General features: G+C 37.7%; 1 protein-coding gene across 4 annotated transcripts in view; it reads left to right on the top strand.

Annotated features, from left to right (window-relative positions):
* Positions 1-24,000, top strand: part of LOC106882558 (uncharacterized) — a 213,305-nt gene that overhangs the window by 106,890 nt on the left and 82,415 nt on the right. For all 4 annotated transcript variants that reach the window (XR_008264440.2, XR_016242235.1, XM_052968894.2 and 1 more), the window contains exons 3-4: positions 11,064-11,215; positions 15,992-17,094. Coding sequence is in view for 2 of the 4 variants with exons in the window: in XM_052968894.2 (XP_052824854.1) it covers positions 11,064-11,215; positions 15,992-17,094 (1,255 nt within the window). In the remaining 2 variants the exon portion in view is untranslated. The remainder of the gene's footprint in view (positions 1-11,063; positions 11,216-15,991; positions 17,095-24,000) is intronic.

A 24,000-nucleotide genomic window follows, 5' to 3' on the forward strand; every position in this document is an offset into this window, starting at 1 on the left:
AAAAAAAAAGCTGTGAGGTCTATTTGTTCGACTAAAACCCTTCAAGGCGGTACCCCAGCATAGTCGCAGTCAAACGACTGACACCAGTAAAAGAATAAAATAATGCATAAATATATATTTACCCCCCCCCCCCCCCCCACACACACAGATGGATGTATACATACGACGGACTTTCAGTTTCCGTCTATCAAATCCATTCACAAGGCTTTGTACGTCTTGTGCTAAAGGAGAAAATACTTGCCCAAGGTTCTACGCAGTAAGACTAAACGTGGTACCATGTGGTTGGGAAGCAGACTTCTTAGCTCACATTCATGCCCCCTCTGTCTCTCCTCTCCCCATCTCCCCCCTCTCTCTCTCTCTCTATCTATCTATCTATCTATCTATCTATCTATCTATCTATCTACCTATCTATATATGAATATGTTTTTTTTCGATATTTTGCATTGATATCTATTATAGATTTGAACACACACCAATCATTATCATACCAAGAACGGACAGTTTCACACCAGACAAAGTGTATTTGAACGAAATACTGTGACTTTAGCATTACATGTCATAATATTAAACAATGTGAAGCGACAAAAATATATATTTGTAGCAGTCACTCGACACAATGGCCTACACTTGATGTTTGTTAGAATTCCTGTTGACAAGAAATGGTTCATGAAAGGCCACAGATTAAGAATCTATTGGTAGGATATGTAAGCACATTATCCATTTGGGCGCTATACATATATAGTGATTCTGAAATGAAGTGTTGCGAGACCTTTAAATCATGTTCGTTATGCAAGTAGCATAAATATGTTTAAAACAAAAATAAGTAGTTAAATAAATAAATAAATATATATATATATATATATATATATATATATATATATATATGTGTGTGTGTATACAGGGTGGGCCAAATGTCAAGTACAGAATAAGTTCAGTACGCTCCGGTATTGTTAGACGTGCTTCGATTTTTCTAAAATTGAATAAAATAGATAAGATAATGATAAATACACACGTACTTGTACATGAACAAAATGAATACTAATAACAATAACAATACCAGCAACAACAACTCCACCACCAACAACAACTCTACCACCACCACCACCAACAACAACAACAGCAATAACAATGATAATAATAATCCTTTCTACTATAGGCACAAGGCCTGAAATTTGTGACTTTGTGGGGTGCTAGTCGATTACAGTGAACCCAATACCCAACTGGTACTTAATTTATCGACCCCGAGAGAATGAAAAGCAAAGTCGACCTCTACGGAATTTGAACTCAGAACATAAAGACAGACGAAACGCCGCTAAGCATTTTGCCCGGCGTGCTAACAATTCTGACATCTCATCACCTCAGCAACAACAACAACAACAATAATAACAATAAAATAATAACGTAATATAAAAAAATGTAAAATGATTTGGTGCGTGACTTTTGGTCCACCCTGTATGTATGTATGTATATATATATATATATATATATATATATCATAACTTGCTCAAAAATTCAAGATAATTGAAGAAACAAATTAAATTTAATGAAGCTGAATTATATTGTATTTAGAAGAATGCATAATAAAAGAAGAGTCTTGGTTGTTGACTGTAGAGTTTGTTATAACGCAAAAGTCAGGTTTGTAACTATATTTTCATAAAATGTTTTTAGTTGACTGAATTTTAGCTTTATGACATAGAAGTTAAAATGACGCTGGTGTTGCTGATAGTGGAAATTTAAAAATTTATACCTATTTGAGAGACACCATACAGATATCTGTTCAGATCTATTATCTATTTTTATTCGTGCGTGGAATAAATAAACAGCTTAACCGTTTTTTAGATATGTGAGGATGAAAGCAAACACAATTATGTTTCATAGGCGCTAGCCAATATCAATGTATTTTGTTTATAATTTAATTTTATTGTTGAAACTTTGGGCAAAATATGATTTTAACAAATTGATCTGTATTATAAGCATGTCTCACAGAAATACGTTTAGGCATACATTTACCTCTATACATATACACATATACACGTACACATATGCATGTCCATATACGCAACCACACATACACACTCACACACACATTTATATACATACACATTTACGATATACTTTTAAATATAGGAAGCTAGATATGGAACTAGCTCGTCTAAGTATATATTTATGCAAACATATACAAACACACTGAGGTGCATGCATAAATACATACGTATACACATATGCACGCACAAATATATATGCATATATACGCATACGTGTATATACACGTATGTGCATATATGTGTATATATTTGGACGTGTATATCTGTATACGTATATAATTAATCCAGAAAAAAAAGAAAAAATACAACAACAAAAAACAACAATGCGAGGACGTGGTACATGCATGCAAAGTATTAACAGACGCTCAGGGAAGGAGAGAAAAGTATTTTTACGTTTCGAGTAAAGCTCTTCTTCAGAAATAGGAGAGAGAGGAAAGTCCAAGAGAAAAAGAAGACGGAGGAAGAAAATCATCAACGATCCATACATATATACATAAGCATACAAACAAATTCATGTATTTATGTATATTAATATTTAGCAGCAGTAACTGAGTGACACAAGGTCCGAGAATTTCGTGCATTCTTATATATTATTAAATACATACATACATACATGCGTATAGAATATGTGTAAAAATGTACATATACGTGACAACATCTATGCTAATATGTACTTACAAGGTGATCTAAATTGTGTATGTTTTATACCCTCAACATGATACAAACCATCTCGCACAAATCCATCTTGCCCTGCTGATGAAACTAGATGGTCATGCAGGAACCCGATATATATACATTTGGTTGGTGTTATAAAGTTCCTGGCTTTGGGTAAAATAAAATACAAGAGGATCAGCTAATTATGTTTTTTATTCAAGATATTCCCTTCTCAGATTCACACACTGCAGCAATCCTTTAGTTTTTTGAAGTCCTGTAAAAGAACTCAGAAGGTTGGGCCTCCAACCAGGCTTTTCGCGATAACCTTAAAGCCAGGAGCTTTTCAGTACCCCCTCGTATATATATATATATATATATATATATATATATATATATATATATATATATATATATATATATATATATATAGCTTTAATTACATGGGATACCTAAAGGATCAACGCATATCATAGTTAAGCACGCCGCAATTATTGGCCTGACAGAATAACGCCAAACAAACAGTTAAGCAATACATTATCATAGCATACAATGTATCGTTGAAGGGGCTTCATAATTGTTAGTAATCGACAACTCCAGTACCCAGTACTATGAAAAAGTATCCAACAATGAATGGAACTTTAATTGTGGCGTATAAACATAATTAAAACAGACGAATGGGTTACCTGGTTTTGTTACTGCTGCTTCGATAATTCTTTATTGTGACGTAAGCATAGTACAGATAAGTATGCAGTATGCGCAACATCCATAAAATTAATGTTACGCAACTCTCAACTCATCATCGAATAACATGCTTGCCACCAGCCTTGATGAACGAGGTTGCTAAGTTTAATGACATCGTTGGAATAGAAACTGTTATTTAATTTGCAACATCTTTCTGCTTTCCACTTTTGATGATTGACAGATAGTACCCACTTTATATTTATAAGATGATGGTAATTCTGATAAGAAATTTAACTTGTTGATCAACTGTTGATTAATCAACATATCACTGCTTGCTTGCTTATTTGGTTAGCCTGATGAGTTGAGATTTGCGTAACATATTGTGTAACATATTGCGTAATATTATGGATGTTGTAAGGCGGTGAGCTGGCAGAAACGTTAACACGCCAGGCGAAATTGCTTAGCAATATTTCATCTGTCTTTACGTTCTGAGTTCAAATTCCACCGAGGTCGACTTTGCCTTTCATCCTTTCGGTATCGATAAATAAAATTCCAGTTGCGTAATGGAGTCGATGTAATCGACTGGCTCCCTCCCCAAAAATGTCGGGCCTTGTGCCTAGAGCAGAAAAGAATATTATGGATGTTGTGAATACTGCATACCTGTCTGTACCATTCTTATCCTTCTCTCTCTCTCTACACACACACATAGATATGCTACTACTCTTAGTTAACACTTTCGCTCGAGTGTACCGTATGATGCAGAATTACATAATTTATTCACCGTTGTTATCTTTCTGTGATATGCAAAGCGTTTCAACCAAAGCCTTCTTCGGTTGAAGCATTCATATATTCATATTTACGTAAATTATAGATACTATCTGTAAGTGGGAAAGTAAAAATATGCAAGAATTTTCTAAAGTTCTGAATGTGAATTTGGTTTCTTCATCTCAATTCAAATAGTGGACTCATATCTTTGTTAGAAAGCAACACCTTCTTTACAGGAAGACTTCAAAATAACTGAAAATAGAAGAGAACATACACATACATACATACATACATACATACATACATGCTTACATATGTGTGTGTAAGTACGCATACATTTACTGTAGCCTAGTAACAAACGGAAATTAATAGAAAAAGAACAACAAAATACTCATGAAAATAAGTATATGCACAAATGAAAATGAATAAATACAATTTACTTCAGATATTTGGCGTTTATTGTAAGACAATGTGACAGAAATGATTAACAGATTCATAAATGAAATCACTTGTAAATATACGTGTGTAGACAAAAGATCACACATACACAAACATAAATGCATATAAAATCATATTCAGAAACACACACATTCACACAAACACACACAGATTTCGATATTTGCGTCTGTGCGTTTCATCAGTAACTTTATTTTACTTGTTGGCTCTGGAGGATGGAGCAACACGCATGAATTTTGGAAGAAATTAAATTATAGTGCATTTTTTTTACACAATCTTCCCAAAGTGCAGAGTGAAGTATCATAAAAATAAAATACCAGACTATTTTTTTATTTACCTTTTTACTTGTTTCAGTGCCTCCATGCCGGGGCGCTGCCTTGAAGAACATTTTAGTCGAATGAATCGGCCCTAGTACTTATTTTTAAAAGTCTGGTACTTATTCTATTGGACTACTTTTGTCGAACCGCTAAGTTGCGGGGACGTAAACCAACCAACACCGGTTGTCAAGCGGTGGTGGGAGACACACAGACCCAAAAATACACACACACACACACACACACGACAGGCTCCTTTCAATTTCCGTCTTTCAAATCCTCACTTGCCCAATGTGCTACGCAGTGGAACTGAACCTGGAACCATGTGGTTGGGAAGCAAGCTTCTTCTCACACAGCCACACCTGCGCCTATTCAGAAAGACAGATAGGTTTGCAGAAGTTTCCCCATATTTTTAGTCGCTATAATTCTTGAAGTAGTCACATGACCATCGTTTGAGTGAGAATATGGATGTTCGATCTGATGCGCTACAGTTTCTTGTTTTATAGAGCCCAAAAGAATGAAAAGTGCAGTTTATCTTCGTCTGATTTGATCCCAGAAAGCTTCCTAGTCAACATTTTAGATTCTTGTTTGTAACATCTTTTGCTATATTACTCATTGAAACTGTAACGCAATTGTTACATATTTCTTTGACTCTGGAGAATTTAAGACAGTTTAATTCTGATTGTTGTCCTGTGTGCTTGCAGCGAACATTTAGTTAACACGTAAATGACGTCTTTCCCAAACAATTTCTAATACAGGGCTCCACGTGATCTCTTATCATCCAATATCTACTCCAGAAACTGATGAATAAAGTAAACATATTTGAATAGTTCACCTTTTACTAAATTACTAAGCAATCTGGTTTATATTCAGTTACAATAAATGTTTACATAGAATATAAATAGTTATGTTTAGTATTACTAAAAAAAGAGAAAACCTAGGCGAAGCCTAATTTTGATACAAAACAAAGTTTTAAAAAAACCTAACAAACATTAAACAAAGGCTTTTATCGTTGTATGGGGAGATAGTTACTGTTTATATCGCAGCCAAATTTGTATGTTGAGATATACTTATAATGATTTCATCCTTTGGAAAATGTCCAGGCATTTGTAGGTGAAGGGTACATTCGATTGGATCAACTTCAATCCTGCCTCAGACTTATTTTTATCGACCTTGGAAAGATGAAAGGCAAAGTCGATCTCGGTGGATTTTCAACTACGATCACTAGAGGAAGAAAACTAATTATATGTAGTGCATTTTATTCTGTGCCGTTCCATAATGTCTGCTAACTCATCAACAAAGAACAGCAACAATAACTAAAACAATTGTATGAGCTACAACAATGAGAGAACAATCAAAATAACAGGCAACAACAAAAACTACAACGAAAAAGAAACGAAAACAAATGCATAACAAACACCAGTAATCGAATATTATTCTCGTGATCAAATTAAGTTAATGATTGCTCATGATTTGAAAGTATTCAGATTTCGTACATTTGTTTTTTACTATTAAGGGTAGAAAATTTTAAATTCCGTCTAAACTTTTGCTTAATCCGTTTGCACCAGTTAGTAACAGCACCATCAATAGCAACAGTTACAGCTATACCAACAGCTGCAGCAGAATTAATGCATTTGCACATGCTACGAATTCTCTCAGCAGGTTGCGTGCAAGGGATATTTGATAGATTTCATCAGGTTTTATAGTTTAACTCTCCACAAAGCTCAGCTGCTAATCAAACTTAAATTTGCTTATCAACGATTGAGATCTGCTGTCGTTTGATGCCTTAAACACACACGCACACACACACACACACACACACACACACACACACACACACACACACACACACACACATGCCCACATCACAACCACATTATATAAACATAGTACACAAATGTATGAATACTTGTTTATAGAGACTAAAGCACATTCGCATTGTTATACAGGCGTATTTCAAAATTAGGTGATATGTTAATCTTACGTTTTCTCATAATCAATCAATCAGTCAATCAATCTATCAATCTATCTATCTATCTATCTATCTATCTATCTATCTATCTATCTATCTATCTATCGATCTATCTGCCTCTGTGTGTTTGTCTGTCTGTCTGCTAGAAATGTAGAAAGAATCTTTTACGTGTACACAAATGCAACAAGAAGAATAATAGGCAGAACACATCTGCAAATACAAACCTGCAGATAAGTTTGGCCCATATCACAACCGCTTCACAAACGGCGTTGGTTTGTTTACATCCCGTAACATAGCATTTCACCGAAAGAGACCAATAGAATAAGTACCAAACTTGAAGAAAGAAGTATTAGAGGGTGGTGGAGTCGATTCGTTCGACTAAACTCTTCGTGGCCGGTGCCCCAGCATGGCCGTAGTCGAAGTGCTGAAACAAATAAAAGATAAAGGGAAAAGATAGTCTAAATGCTAAAGTGATTTCTGAATTACACTGCGTTCACACACACGCATACACACACGCAAGCACACACCTACCTACACACACACACACGCACGCGCGCAAACACACACATACGCGCGCGCGCGCACACACACACACACACACACACACACACACACACACACACACACACACACATGTAAATACAATATATATACGTTATTTGTTCTTGTGTCTTTTATCTTTTGCTTGTTTCAGTCATTTGACTGCGGCAATGCTGGAGCACCAAACTGAAGGGTTTTTAGTCGAACAAATCGACCCTAGGAGTAGATTATTGGGACGTAAACATACCAACACCAGTTGTCAAGCGTTGGTGGGGGTGACAAATGCATACACAAGGCCACAGATGCACACACACATACACACATACACGCGCACACACTCACACATACACACATATACGACGGGCTTTTCTCAGTTTCCGTCTACGAAATCCACTCACAAGGCTTTCATCGGTTCGAGGCTACAGAAGGTGTTACGCTGTGGTAGTGAACGAACAACTATTTATATGAACATAGCTAAGTACTAGAACATATATTCACTCACAACCGTGTCTAAGTAAAGAGATATATGGAAAATATAATTGCATACAGATGCCGGGAAACATATATTGAATGAGCTTAGCTATACATACACAATCATCCGGATGTAGATAAGGTTTAACATAATTTCGTACGAGTTTATATGTACTATATTCATAGGTATATATATATGTATCAATGCAAATCTACGAACGAAAACGCATATCTATCTATCTATCTATCTATCTATCTATCTATCTATCTATCTATCTATCTATCTGTATATCTGTATATATATATATATATATATATATATATATATATATATATTCACGCACATACGTGTTTACATATAGGGGCATACATACATATAAGTATATATAATGATGTATGCATGTATGTATATATACAAAGGGTGTATAAAAAGGCTCGAGCCTCAAAAAGACAAAAACAAAACATGAAGGCTCAAAACTTTTCATGCGCCACTCGTATATATATATATATATATATATATATATATATATATATATATATATATTCATATGAAGGTATGCATGTTAACCCTTCATGTGTGACAGTTACGCAGCCATCCATCTATGCCTTCAAACTCGCATATATGCACACACTCACAAATGCACACACGCACATGCAGACACACACATAGTGTATACGCACACACACACACACACACACACACACACACACACACACACACACACACGTATCATATATGTAAACACAAAAAACACAAATACTCAAACGTATAAAAATATTCGAACAAAGAGTTAAACAAAACCACAAGAAGTAAAGTAGAAAATAAGCAACATGTAATAAGCTATCGTATCTGCATTAAAATATAAATATCAGGAAACAAATATACAAGAATATAACAATACTAACAGACAACTATATAAGTATGTAAAAATGGTGAGCTGGTAGAATCGTTAGCGCGCCGGACAAAATGCTGAGTGGCATTCTATTTGGTTCTTCACAATCTGAGTTTAAATCCCGTCGAAGTCAACTTTACCTTGCAGGATCGCTAAAGTAAAGTACGAATCGAACTCCTGGGACGATATAATAGAATAGAATTGCTCTTCCCACTCCTTCTCAAAAGTTGCGAGCTTGCTACGGACCAGCATCCTGTCCAGGACGGTTGTTGTGATCTTGATCATTTATACGCCATGGAAAACGTGTAAACCGGCTCTATACGCTCTAGAGAGAGAGAGAGAAAAAAATAATACAAGTACATGAGAATAATGGTTCTAGTGGCAACATAACACTAACGGTTGTTAGCGAAGAGCCATTAATCGATGCTATAGAGCCCAATACTTGACTAGCAGTTTTTTTTATTACTCATGCTGAAAGGATGTAAAGCAAAGTTGTCTTTAGTGAGATTTGCAACCAGAATGTAAAGAACTGGAAGAAATATCCTTTTCTACTCTAGGCACAAGGCCCGAAATTTTTTGGGAAGGGATCATTAGATTAGATCGACCCCAGTACGAAACTGGTACTTAATTTATCGACCCCGAAAGAATGAAAGGCAAAGTCGACCTCGGCGGAATTTGAACTCGGAACGTAGTGACAGACGAAATACTGCCAAGCATTTCGCCTGACCTGCTAACGTTTCTGCCAGCTCATCGCCTTATCTGGAAGTAATATCGCATTATATCAGTGTTTCTTCTGGCTCTTTACGTTCTTGGTTTCAAATCTCACCGAAATCAACTTTGCCTTTTATCTTTTCGGGGTCGATAGCATAAAGAACCAGTCAAGTACTGGGAAGACTAATTTTAATAGATGTTATGGTTAAGCATAGTTGTTAAGGGACATCTCAATAATATCAACTAGCTGGTGTTCACTCTGTCGGTTACGGCGACGAGGTTTTTAGTCGATCCTATCAACGGAACAGCTTGCTTCTAAATAAACATGCAAGTGACTGAGTACTCCATGGACACGCGTAACCTTAACAGAGTTATCAGGAAGATATATAGAATGTAACGAGGCTGGCTCTTTTAAATGCAAGTACAACTCATCTTTGCCAGCTGAGGGGACTGGAGGACACAACACGTCGCCGGCAATTGAACTCCCGACTTTACGATCATGAGCCGAATACCCTAGCCACCAAACGATGCGCATTCACTATCAACTTGCTATTCTGTGTTTAGGGGTTGAATTTACGCAAAAATGACTTCAAATTTTGGCACAACAGCAGCAATTTTAGGGGAGAGAGTAAGTCAATTACATCGACCCCAGTGCTCTACTGGTACTTAATTCATCGACCCTGAAAGGATGAAAGGCAAAGTTGACCTCAGCAGAATCTGAACTCAGAACGTAAAACCGGAAGAAATGCCGCTAAGCATTTTGTCTTGCACGGTAACGATTCTGCCATCTCGCCGCCATCAATTAACACAATATTAAAATGCAGAAACAGCGAATTAACAATATTAGCAGTATTGCTATTATTTCCAGTAACAATATTTACATTAACAATATTGTTATACAACTCCCACCCCCATTACTAACCACATACCACGACTCAGTTTTATCTGTGGGGGTTTGCCACTCCCAAATAGGCCTTCACGGTTATCACATATGATGTGATAAGAAGAGGGAGGATGAGAGGAGAAGAAGGGGTCTGGAAGGAGAATGAAGGGAAAGGAAACATTTCCATTGTCTCCTTGACGAGTGGAAGCCGACGTCGACAATACATGTAAGTAATAGGCTCGGAGACAGGGGTGCAGGGGTTGCAAGCACACCCACTAAAATTTTTCTTGGTGAGGCCAATGAAAATGCTGTGAAAATCTTGGGTTGGAGCTGGGTTCACATCCCCCTAAGCAAATTTTGTTCCTGCAGGTATGACACGTTCAGTGTCATCAAATTGTACATGTCGCTGATTAGGTAATAAGTTCCAGGTAAATGGGGGTATGCTATCCAGTTTCGATCTCCAGGTGTAGCTTACATACAACAGTTGCATAAGGCGTGAGTGAACGTTATAATTGCTATTTCATCACATGAATGAAAACAAATGAAACCTAAAGACTGATTATAAAAACAAATGGCATAAAATACATTTAAATTGTGTTTAAATCATATGAGAAGCATGACAAGAAAATCGTAATTGTGTTACGACATCATTACATTGTAATTTCTTCATTCATTTAGGTACGGAAGAAGAGCAAGGCACACACTCATCTGAGAGAGGCTGATACACTTCTGAAAGTAAATGGAGTACCAGTTCGCGGTAAAAGTCATGAGTCGGTTATGGACACGTTGGAATCCATTGTTGGTCAACCACTGGTCTTGGAGATATACAGGTGAGACAATCGTTGCATTTTTCTTTTCACTTTATAGCAGAATATTTGCTTCTCTGCTATTTCCGACATATATATCAGTACCAATTCACTGTTAAAGATCAGCATTTCTCAGCTCATTTCACTTTTAACTTAAACAAATCGGTGCAGGCGTGGTGTGTTATAAGGAGTTTGTTTTCCAACCTCATAGTTCCGGTTCCAGTCCCACAGCGTGGCACTTTCGGCACGTGTCTTCTACTAACGCCCCAGGCCGACTAAAGCCCTGCGTATGGATATGTGTGTGTGTGTGTGTGTTTGTGTGTGTGTGTTTGTGTGTGTGTGTGTGTATCTGAGTTTGTCCCCCCCGCTTGGTAACTGGTGTTGGTGTGTTTACATCGCCATAAATTAGAAGTCCGGTAAAAGAGACCGACAGAGTAAGTACCAGGCTTAAAAGAAATAAGCACTGGGTTCTTTTCATTCGGATAGAATTCTGCTGGTGTCCCTGCACGGCGGCCGCTGTCTAATAACAGAAGCAATTACAAGATAAAAACTAAAAGATGCCCTTTCTCTTTTGTTATCCATTTCGTTTTGCTGCCTTAACATCACCCCCATCACTTTCCTAGATCTATATGTTTGTCAAATTCTTTATTCTGTGAGAATAGCATATTCAGTGTTGTAAGTTAGAGCTGGAAGCTATAATTCCTGCTCCTCTTCCTCTTTCACAGCCTAATCGGGATAAATTATCTTACCTTGATTTTCAGATAAATAACCCAAGTTGAAATTGCTAACAACCTGCCTTTTCCACAGATCAATCTAATTGTGCTTGTTTCAATGGTTTCATGTTCAATTGTTTCACGCTCACCATTAACTTCAGAGTCCCGTTTCGTGAAAAAGTCCCCGGTCATCCTGTGCAACAAGGATGAGCTTGGGAAAGCAGGGAACTAATGGAGGAAGCTGCAAAGAAACCAGCGAAAGGAAACGGGAAATTGCTACTGTATCTTCAGACTTTGGTATGGAAGTCTATGAACGTTGACACCTGTAGGTATGGCCCATAACAAGAGCGTTCTGAAAAAAGTTGTATGTTTACGGCTGGAGTGCCTTTAATTAGAATTCTACTTTATCAGGACTGATCAAGGATTAAACAAAAGCAACCTTAAGTATAAGCAAGGATGAAATACAGCTACGTTCGGCCAAATTTCCCTCAAATCGTACCCTACTCTCATAGGAAGGGCATAATGCAGTCCTAAATATACTGTCTGACAATAAGGTGAGATGGCCATAATTGGAATGCTGATTATCATGGAGCAGCCTGGTCACGGTAAACCTCGGACTAAATAATTGTTTCAAATTTTGGCGCAGAACCAGCAGTGTTTGGGGAGGATGTTAGTCGATTACAACGTCCAGTGCCCAACTGATATTTATTTTATCGACCCTGTAAGGATGTTAAAACAAAGAGCAAAGTTGACCTTGGCGCAATTTGAAATCGGAACGTAAAGAGCCAGAAGAAATGCTGATAAATATTTTGTCCGACGCGCTAACAATTCTGCCAGCTCTCCACCTTAAGCTAAGGTTAAATAGTAACACTAACAAGCCTCAACTAAATAGAATAAAAAAAAAAAAAACTTCACTCTGTCTAAAATCAAATCCAAGAGTATCTGTGAAAAGAACACACTAGATATTATGTACTCCTAGATACACTGTATTTGAACAGAAGACGGGATGGTCGAGGCTAGAAAGCCTTTGATCATAGAGCCGCTTGAGTAGAGTTGATCTAGAGCTAAACAATTCCAACAACAACAGGTTCAACAACAACATTCATTACACAAAGATCTCAGACAGTAATATTGTAACAAACCAACCAATCACTAGCCAATCACCAGCCAATCACCAAGTAGCTCATTGTAATACATTTACATTACACACGCCTGATGTAACACGTGTGAGATATTCCTTGCCTTGATTTGATTATCACTTTAGTTTCCATAGTAACTTCATGGTGGCTCCTATACAGCTATTGATTACATTATCTGAAGTGGTGTTTCCCATTTAGCGTGAATTGCGCAAGTCAATATATGCATGCATGCGTGCATACACACACATTTACATACAAGCATATACACACACGCACGCGCGCATACACATGCACATACATATGAGTGTGTGTATACAGGCATGGTCGTGAGTATGTATGCACATCTGTGTATGTGTGTGCGCTTTTTCGTAATGTCGACCAAAAAGCGCCTCCCACCGAAAAAGGAAAAAAGTATGACAAAACCACCCACCTCTTCCAACACGCTGCTCTATCGATATATATATATATATATATATATATATATACGCGCGCGTGTGTGCGTGTGTCTCATTGTGCTTGTATCTGCCCCCACAACCGCAGTCATACAGCCTCCACACCCGCACCCTTACACACGTATAAAGCAAGTAGTCTACTGGTTAGGTTGTCGTATACATGATCGTAATATCGAGGTTTCGATTCCCGTACCGGGAGGTGTGTTGTGTTCTTGAGAAAACACTGTGCACCTGTAGAGGTGATATTTTAATGATCACTACACGTCACTGCAAATCATATCACCTACGCAGGCTGGTTGACATGGAAACCTAACAATTTTTAACTGAAATGAATCTTGAATTGTTTAACGTATTCATCCCAGTATCAATCATACGACGGGGTGCTGTAAAATTCCTGGCTTTAAGGGTGTCGCGAAAGACCTGGTTGGTGTTACAACATTCTAAGTTCTTTTACAGGGCTTAGAAAACTGAAGGACCGCGGCAATGAGTGTGTGGATCTGAGTGGAGAATATGTTGAATAAAATGATAATAAACTGATCCTCCTATATTTTCCTGTACCCAAAGCCAGGAACTTTTCAGCACCCCCTCCTCTGTGTGTGTAGGTGCAGGAGTTGCTGTGTGGTAAGGCGGCGAGCTGGCAGAAACGTTAGCGCGCCGAGCGAAATGCTTAGCGGTATTTCGTCTGCCGTTACGTTCTGAGTTCAAATTCCGCCGAGGTCGACTTTGCCTTTCATCCTTTCGGGGTCGATAAATTAAGTACCAGTTATGCACTGGGGTCAATGTAATCGACTTAATCTCTTTGTCTGTCCTTGTTTGTCCCCTCTGTGTTTAGCCCCTTGTGGGCAATAAGGAAATAAGAAGCTTGCTTCCTAACCACATGGTTCCGGGTTCAGTCCCACTGAGTGGCACTTTGGCAAGTATCTTCTACTATAGCTTTGAGCCGACCAAAGCCTTGTGAGTGGATTCGGGAGACGGAAACTGAAAGAAGCCAGTCGTATATATATATATATATATATATATATATATATATATATATATATATATATATATATATATGTATGTGTGTATCTGTATTTGTCCCCCACCACCGCTGGACGCTGATGTTGGTGTGTTTACGTCCTGGGGTCGATTTGTTCGACTGAAGACGGTGCTCCAGCATAGCCGAAGTCAAATGACTGAAACAAGTAAAAGAATAAAAGAATATATATATATATATATATATATATATATATATATATATATATATATATATATAATGGTGTACTGCAAAGTTCCTGGCTTTAAGGGTATCGCGAAAGACCCGGTTGGCGGCCCAACTTTCTGAGTTCTTTTACAGGACTTAGAAAAACTGAAGGACCGCTGCAATGAGTGTGCGAATCTGAGAGGGGAATATATTGAGTAAAATTATTATTAACTCCTGTATTTTAGTCTCCTGCATTTTAGTTTACCCGAAACCAGGAACTTTTCAGCATCCCCTCGTATGTACTATGATGGATTTATAATTCCTGTATTCATTATCCACTGTTGGCCGCAAGCAATATCAGTGCTTGCTCATGCTGATGTTAATGTGATGTTCCAGATTTGCTTTTGTTTAGAAAAAATAGGCGCAGGCGTGGCTCATTGGGCAAGTACCTTCTGCAATAGCTTCGAGCCAACCAAAGTGTTTGAGTGGATTTGGTAGACGGAAACTGAAAGAAACCCATCGTATACATATCTATGTGTGTGCGTGTGTTTGTGTCTGTGTTTGTGTCTGTGTTTGTTCCCCCTCCTCCCACCATAATCGCTTGACAACTAGTGTTGGCGTGTTTACGTTCCTGTTAACTAGCGGTTCGGCAAAGAGACCGATAGAATAAGTACTAGGCTTAAAAATAAGTCCTGGAGTTGATTTGTTCGACTAAAACACTTCAAGGCGGTGCTCCAGCATGGCCGCAGTCAGATGATTGTTAACAAGTAAAAGACTAGCCACATTTGCTAAATGTCTGCTCATTTACATAATGTCTCTAAGATGTATTTGTGCACTCGTACAATATTCATCGTTATTTGAGTTTCAATTTACTTAATTCCCGCTGTGACGTGACATGTTTTAAAATGTGATTAAGTGGAACTTGGATTTTTGTTTTCGATTTTGTTAGTTTAATTTCATATAAATAATCAAAGCCAGCCATTTTCATTGTTTAATCTACATTAAATTTCTATCTGTTCTAAATAATGTACTACTGTAACAATCAATCAATCAGTCTATCAATCTACTCACTCACTCACTCATTCACTCTGTATGTGTCTGTTTCTGTCTGTCTGTCTGACTCTTTCTTTCTCTTTCTCTCTCTCTCTCTCTCTCTAGCTCTTTCTTTCTCTCTCTATCTATCTATCCGTCTGTCTCTCTGCTTATCTGTCTGTTCGTCTATGTCTATCTTTCGCTCTGTCTGTTTGTCTGTCCATTTTTACAGACTCTTTTGGTAAATATTTTAAACGAAATTTTGATTTTATATTTTTAAGGGGTGATCCTTTGCAAAAGCTACCCAGGGGTTCAGACGCACCAGACACTACTGCTGACGTGGCAAACCCTCCATCTGTTCAGACGTCATACAAATCAGTTACTACTTCGTTTAAGATGGCAGAGCCAACACAGCAGAATAAAAAACCTGAGCGCTCAATTATGACGAAGAAGACAACGCATCAAAACATCATTAAAACCACTCAACAAAAGCACACCAACTTTATGATGCCCGGAAGACCAAACCAACAACAGGAACCGCAAGTATTTAACCAAATCCACCAAAATTCTTATGGGGGGTCACAGGGGATCCAACAACCTATCGATAATCGATCCGTCACCCCGCAAGCAGTTCATCCCGATCAAAATTTAATTCAACAGCAGAGAATCACTCATCAGAGTAATGTCACACAAATTACTCAGGATCAACATAATCATGTAACAACCACCGAAACAAAAGTTCACCATACCTATATGGGTCCCCTAGAGCCACATAAATCAATTGGTACAAAGCCAAAGGTCGCTAGTCACCTACCTTTGCGACCACCGCCACCTTTAATTGCTGCCAAACCGCAGCCGTTTAAATCACCGTCTGTGTCGCCCATGCCACCGAGTTCTCCAGTTTCTTTTCCCGTAGAAGACAAAGAAAACGTTGCTCCAGCTGATTTTAGCTCCAATATAAATATACCCAAATTTAATGTGGTTAACCTAAAAGAAGTGGTTAAAAAGCCATGGGGTGATGTGCAATTAGATGAATTAGATATTCCTTTACCTAATTATCAATCAAAATTGCAGACTGTTCCTAAAAGAGACACGTCACCAACTGTGGAAAAGAAAACAATTGTCATTCCTGAAATGACGATTCAGCCATTAACTGAGGAGGAACTTATGCAGAGAAAACTGGCCGGGAAACAACCTGATTATTATGAAGAGATTAAAGATGATGAAAATTTGATTGTACCTATTTTTTGTGAAGATCGTCCACACCTACCCGTATTTGGCCCCCCTGTGGTATATGGTCTCAACCCAGCTTTGGTGCCGTTTCAACAGAAGAGTGTTGAAGAAGAGAGTGTAGCGTCTGAAGCAAGTTCTGGCTCCAAGAAGAGTAAGTATTTAATCAGTTCAATGTTCTTGTTTTTAGAAAAGAAACATAAAAGCATAAACTCTTTTTCTGAAACTACTAAATATTTTGTAAATTTTAAACCCCAATAAAGGAGCACCACGCGATTGAGGAAAGGTCCAGTTGTGAGTTAAAAGAGAACACTAAATGGTTACTTAAGAGAATCGTACATGCTAGATATAATTACTGAGTAGAGCTCTCAACTCGAAAATATGGCAAGTTTCACTGTATAACATCACATTGAATATACAGATATATGAAGGAAAAATTTCATTTATGTTTGTTTGTGTATGTGTGTGTGAATATGTGCACCTATGTGTGCGCAATCATTTTGGATCCTATATACACACACATGTATTTATATAGACGTATGTGTGTGTGTGTGTGTGTGTGTGTGTGTGTGTGTGTGTGTCTATATTCTATAAATATATGCAAGGTCTAAGCAATAAGTATACAGATTGTTGCCATAGTAACGAAGCTAAAGCACGCAGAGTGAAGCCGCTTGACACAGATAGACCATCTTGAATTCTGATGTGCATGCGCACTAAGTTTTAACGTTCTAGCTCACACTGTTTACAGGAGTGCTTGGAAGAAACGTATGTAGCATGTTATCGTCACATTGAGCATAAGAGAGAAAGTTGTCATGGCGATACCTGCTCAGAGGCCTATGCTAAGTTGCAGAAAGTGTATGGAGAGGAGTGTATGAGCCCCACACAAGTATACGAGTGTTTCAGAAGTTTCCAAGATGACCGAAAAAATGTCAATAGCGACAGATATTTTGGGAGACTCGCAACCAGCAGAACCGACAAAAAAGTCGCAGATGTGCGTGCAGCTGTGAGTGGAAATCGTCGAATCACCATCCATGAGTTATCAGAAGATGTGCTGATTAGTTACGGTTGGGTATAAGATGCATGTGCCCAAACTGCTTTCAGCTGGCCAAAAAGACACTCGGGTCTCAGCTGGACAAGATCTCCTTGATTGTGTCGAGAACATTGAAAACTTTTTGAAATCTTTGCGTAGGCCTCTGAGTAGGTATCGCCAAGCTTTTGGCAAAATTTGATCCAGATTCTCTGCTCAACATTCTGTCATGGTCAATGCGACGATCACACGATATACACGATACTTCCAAACACTGCTGTAAACAAAGGATGTGAGCTAGAACGTTAAAACTTAGTGCGCATGCACAGAATAGTTCAAGGCCAATGTGTGCCAAGTGGCTTTACTCTGCGTGCTTTAAGCTTTATTACTATGCCAACAGTCCGGATACTTATTGGTCAGACCACGTATATATATATATATGTGTGTGTGTGTGTGTGTGTGTGTGTGTATGAACATACATTTATACACGTATATATCAAGTAATATTTTTTTTTATAATAGCAAGAAACTATAAGATTTGTGAGGGAGGGCATGGTCGGACAATCCAATTTTTTTATCTTATCGAAGTTACATAAGAGGAAAATCAAACCCGAACTTAAACAAAATGGAAATGAAAAGAAAGAGGAATCGGAATAAATATAGAAAAGCATTTAGTTCGGGGCTGTACATTTCCTAATAATTTTGAAGTCTGGGGTTAAGTAACAACAATACTAACAAGTAAGACAACCACCATGGAGTCAGTAAGGAACACAGTAAAATAAGATGTAGGGGCTAGACGATATGATTTTGATACCTGCAAGAAGTATAGTAAATATCTTTTATTTTTTATCTTTTACTCGTTTCAGTCATTAAACTGCGGCCATGCTGGAGCAAGGCTTCGAGGAATTTTTAGTCGGATGTATCGATCCAGTAATTAGTTTTTTTTTTAAAACCTGGTACTTATTCTATCGGACTCTTCGGCCGAACTGCTAAGTTACACGGACGTAAACACACCAGGTCGGTTGTCAAGTGGTGTGACACACACACACACACACACACACACACACACACACACACGCGCGCGCATACATATATATATATTTACACAACGGGCTTCTTTCAGTTTCCCTCTATCAAATCCACTCACAAAGCCTTGGTTAGACCGAGGCTATAGTATATACCGAAGATGTCATGGCAATATCATTAAGTAGATGTTAAAATACTGTACACTGGTAAGTGTGGAAAATTAGCGTATTTAAACAAATCAATGAGGTTAATTTCTTAGGGACGCTTTCTACCTTACAAACAGTTGTTAATTAACCTGAGTGATATTTTTTCTTTTCAAATATGCTAAATTTTCTCACCTCATGTGTGATACAGTGCTTTTCGCATACTGACTCTGTTACTTCAGTAAAGCTCAGGTTTCACTGAAGAGTTCTAAAACAAAAAAAAAAAAAAAAAAAAAGGAAAAAAAACTGATAAGTATGGAGTTGTCTCCCGTGTTTGCCGATATGAATAACATAATCTTTTGCTCACTACGTTTCGAATTACGTTTCTTTTTATTCTCGGTATATTATTCTTTGTGCGCACGCACACGCACACACATACACACATATACATATACATGTGTGTGTGTGTGTGTGTGAATACATACATATATATATATATATATATATATATATACACACACACACACACACACACAGACACAAATATGCTTACATACATACACATACATATAATATATATTATATATGCACACACAAATACATATATGCGTATGTATATAAGTGTACATATATACCTATATACATAGCTATATGTGTGTATGTTTATATTGACATACATACATAAATACATACATATTTTCATTCATATTTAGGAACACTTAACTATACTTTGTCGTGCAGATGACGCCCTCGAATAATTAACGTCAATGAATATTTATTTCATTTGTTAATTTAGTCGGAAAATGATACTGTTTTAATGCCTTATTAGCACACTCACCGGTTCGATTTCCACTCAGAAAAATAAAAATAAATAATTAAATGAGCGGAAATCGAACCGGTGAGTGTGTTAACTAATAAGGCATTAAAACAGAATGACTCTCCCCAGACACAATATGATATGCTTCAACACACGAATTCACAAATAGAATCTTGCAAACCAAATACAAAACCGAAATTTACGAATTTAAAATTTTTTATTGGGTAAAATCTAGAACGTTCTTGAAAAACTTAAGTCATTTCCGATATTCAGCAACAATTACGTATTTCCCGTTTGAACAACTAGTAACTAAAACAACAAAGACTTAGTTAAACTACGGGCTATTTTAGGTCCACCTGTCGAAATTTCAACCCCTTTAATAATCCTATTAATTCAAGTGTCACTTAAACGTGTACATGTATCTTTTTAGGTAGATGCTTGTAGTTATGCATTATTATAACATGTTAATTGCCAGGAGACTTTTATTTTCGAAGACCATCGTTTATCACTAAATAAGTGCGCTATGTGTCGCTGCCGAATGCATCTTATAGATTCGCTTATACTGACAATCCAGCTGCTAGAAATAACAACCAAGTTACCCGCAAATCCATACCCTAAGTTCTTTAAAAAAATGGGAACGGAAATGCTAGATAATGACCATAATTCTTAGATACTTCTAAAAATAATAGAATTTGCTGCATCTTGCTTCATGCATCCTTGATCAAAGCTCTCCTTAATCAGGGTCGATTCGAGGATAAGCAGCAGCAGCAGCAGTAGCAACCGCCTTTCAAATACTTCAGTTTCATAGGTGTACCTCTTGCCTAGCAGCAACAGTGGAATATTCGGAAACCAGAAGTTTCAGATTAAACACAACAAAAGACGAAGAGGCGCTGAAAAGTTCCTAGTTTTAAAGGTGACGCCAAATACTTGGACGGGGGCCCAACTTTACGAGTTCTTTTACTGCGCTTAGAAAAACTGAAGAACCCCAGCAATGAGTGTGTGAATCTGAGAGGGGAAATATGTTGAATAAAACCATAATTAACTGATACTCCTGTATTTTCTTTTACTGAAAGCCAGGACCTTTTCAGCACCTGGTTTTAAGGGTGTCGCAAAAGGCCTGGCTGGAGGCCCAACTTTACGAGTTCTTTTACTGGGCTTAGAAAAACTGAAGGACCGCTGCATTATGTGTGAATCTGAGAGGGGAATATGTTGAATAAAATCATAACTGATTCTCCTGTATTTTCTTGTACCCAAAGCCAGGAACTTTGCAGCATCTCCTCGTATATATCACTACTTCCTTTTACTGTAACAAGAAAAGTTACATACATACATGCAATAGCATTTTTTCATTCGAATAAATTCTTTTCCTCCGAAGAGGAGTTCCTGTACGACTCGTTAAAACGGTTCTTAAATTCATCATGTTTTAGGAATTTTACTAAAGATGCACATCGACAATTTAGAGAAGCACATCGAAGAAAATATTGAAAATATACGTTGTGACATAAGCAAATCGTAACAATAGTAGTGGTAATCAAAAAAAGGAGAGTGAGAGCAACGTGGAGGACACTACTACTACTACTACTACTACTACTGCCACCACAATCATCACAACCGCCTCCTCTTTTACCTCCACCACCATCACCACCACCACCACCACCACCACCACTACCATCACCGCCACCACCACTACTACTACTACTACTACTACTATTTCTTCTGCTACTACTTCTACTGCCACCACAATCATCACAACCACCTCCTCTTTTACCACCACCACCACCACCACCACCACCACCACCACCACCACCACCACCACCACCACCACTACTGCTACTACTACTACTACTACTACCACTACCACTATTTCTTCTGCTACTACTTCTACTGCCACCACAATCATCACAACCACCTCCTCTTTTACCACCACCACCACCACTACTACTACTACTACTACTGCCACCACAATAATCACAACCTTTTACCTCTTTTACCTCCACCACCACCACTACTACTACTACTACTACTACTACTACTACTACTACTACTATCGATGCTGCTGTTGCTGCTACTGCTGTAATTTGGGGCTATCAGGAACGTATCTTTTACTCTAGTGCAACGGTTCTCAACCATTTTTTTTATCTATGGACCCCTTTGATTACTATTTTATTCTGTTGGACCCCCATAGCCATTCGATGTTTAAAAACTAGTTCTATAGAAACTTCTTTCAAAATCCCTATTTTGTTTTTCACACATTGTGTAGACTGAACAATGTAAAATGTTGGTCAAAGAAACCTTACAGTTTCTTGCAATACACACCGATGCATACATCTAAAGCAAAATCTTTTTCATGGACCCTTGAAATACTATTGTGGATTCCCGATCTACTGTTTTGTGGTATGGACTCCCCAAAATCTTATGTGGACCCTTAGGGGCCATATGGATCCCGGTTGAAAACCATTGCTCTAGTATGTTTGTTACAAAAAAGTCTGAAAGTGTTATCAATATTACAGCCTTATCACGTTGAACACATCGATTCTATTCTCGTCCGGTCACCAAGGTTAAGCAACATCGGGTCTAGTTAGTATTTAGATGGGAAACCGATTGGTGACTGATTGGTGTATCTACGTGCTGTATCTTTTATTCATATAGGCGCATGCACGGCTTCTGTGGTTAAAAAGCTCACTTTGTAACCATTTCGTTTCGGGTATAGTCTTACAACACGGTACCTTGGATGAGTGTCTTCTGCTATAGCCTTGGACCTACTGATATCTTGTGAGTGGGTTTGGTAGACGAAAACACTGTGGGAGACCTTCATATGTGTGTGTGTGTGTGTGTGTGTGCTTGCGCGCGCTCGCGTGTATGTCAGTGTTCGTCCGCCCCACCGCCTGACAACCAGAGTTACTTTGTTTATGTCCCTGTAACTTAGAGGGTCGGCAAAACATAACGATAGAATAAGTAGCAAACTTAAAAACATATGTACTGCGGTCGATCGTTTGACTAAACCCTTCGTGGATGTTCCCTAGCATGGTTAACTGCTGTTCAATGACTGAAAAACTTAAAAGATAAAGTGATTATATTGTGTTATTGTATCATCTAGTCAATGTTAGATAAACTGTTCGAGCAAGGCAAATAGTTGTAATTATTAATATTTTTCTTTGTGGAGTTCTTATTCAGTTGGCTGCCTCAAAGTTGTTCCAGTCGCACCCTTTAAAGGTTAAACTAACCTTTCCACGGGGATAATAAACCTAAACGAACAAACAAAGAAAAGTTTACTGCTGGGTTTTTGGAAATATGAGAAAAATAACATGTTGTATCGTGGGAGAGTTATTGTGTCAATAATAAACGCAAATCTGTTTCGAATCCTTCTAGATTGCTGTGTCATCTCCTCCAGGTCTCCTTCAGAAGCAGAATAAGGAGAAGAGAGAGTATGTGATTGATGAGATAGTAAGTGACGACTAATGGACATTGGCAAACGACTCATTGATTGATTAACTGACGGATTAAGCGAGCAATCGAGTAGTTAGTTGGTTAAATAACTAACCAATTGATTAACTAATGATATAGAAGTGAAATTGAACCAGTGCGTGTGTTTATCATTGGTGCAATGTTCCTCTCATGATACAACAAAACTTTTTCAGCACACGAGTTCATATTAGGAATCTTGCTTATCAAATACAAAAACGAAATATATTAGTATCAAATGGAAATAGAATCTTACTACATGTTACTACTTTAGTAATTAAATCTTGAGATGTAATGGACAGCGACCATTGAGAATATATTTATTAAAATCAGTATTTTTATCAACTGATATATGTTGTTTATTGGGTTTCACCTGGGATCATCTATTCCAGCTATGGTAAATTCTTTACAGCAACAAGCTATTTATAATTTGTAACAATAACTTTGAAAAAATGGTTAAAAGAAGGATAGATATTTATATATACCTTTGCTCCAGGTGCAATAAATATGATTAAATTCTTGGTCTTCCTTATTAGAGTAATTCACAAAAATATTAAATAAACCTCGAATCTATCAGAGCTTAAT

This window comes from Octopus bimaculoides, chromosome 6 (assembly GCF_046866305.1).
Source record: "Octopus bimaculoides isolate indiv1 chromosome 6, ASM4686630v1, whole genome shotgun sequence".
Lineage (NCBI taxonomy): Eukaryota > Metazoa > Mollusca > Cephalopoda > Octopoda > Octopodidae > Octopus > Octopus bimaculoides.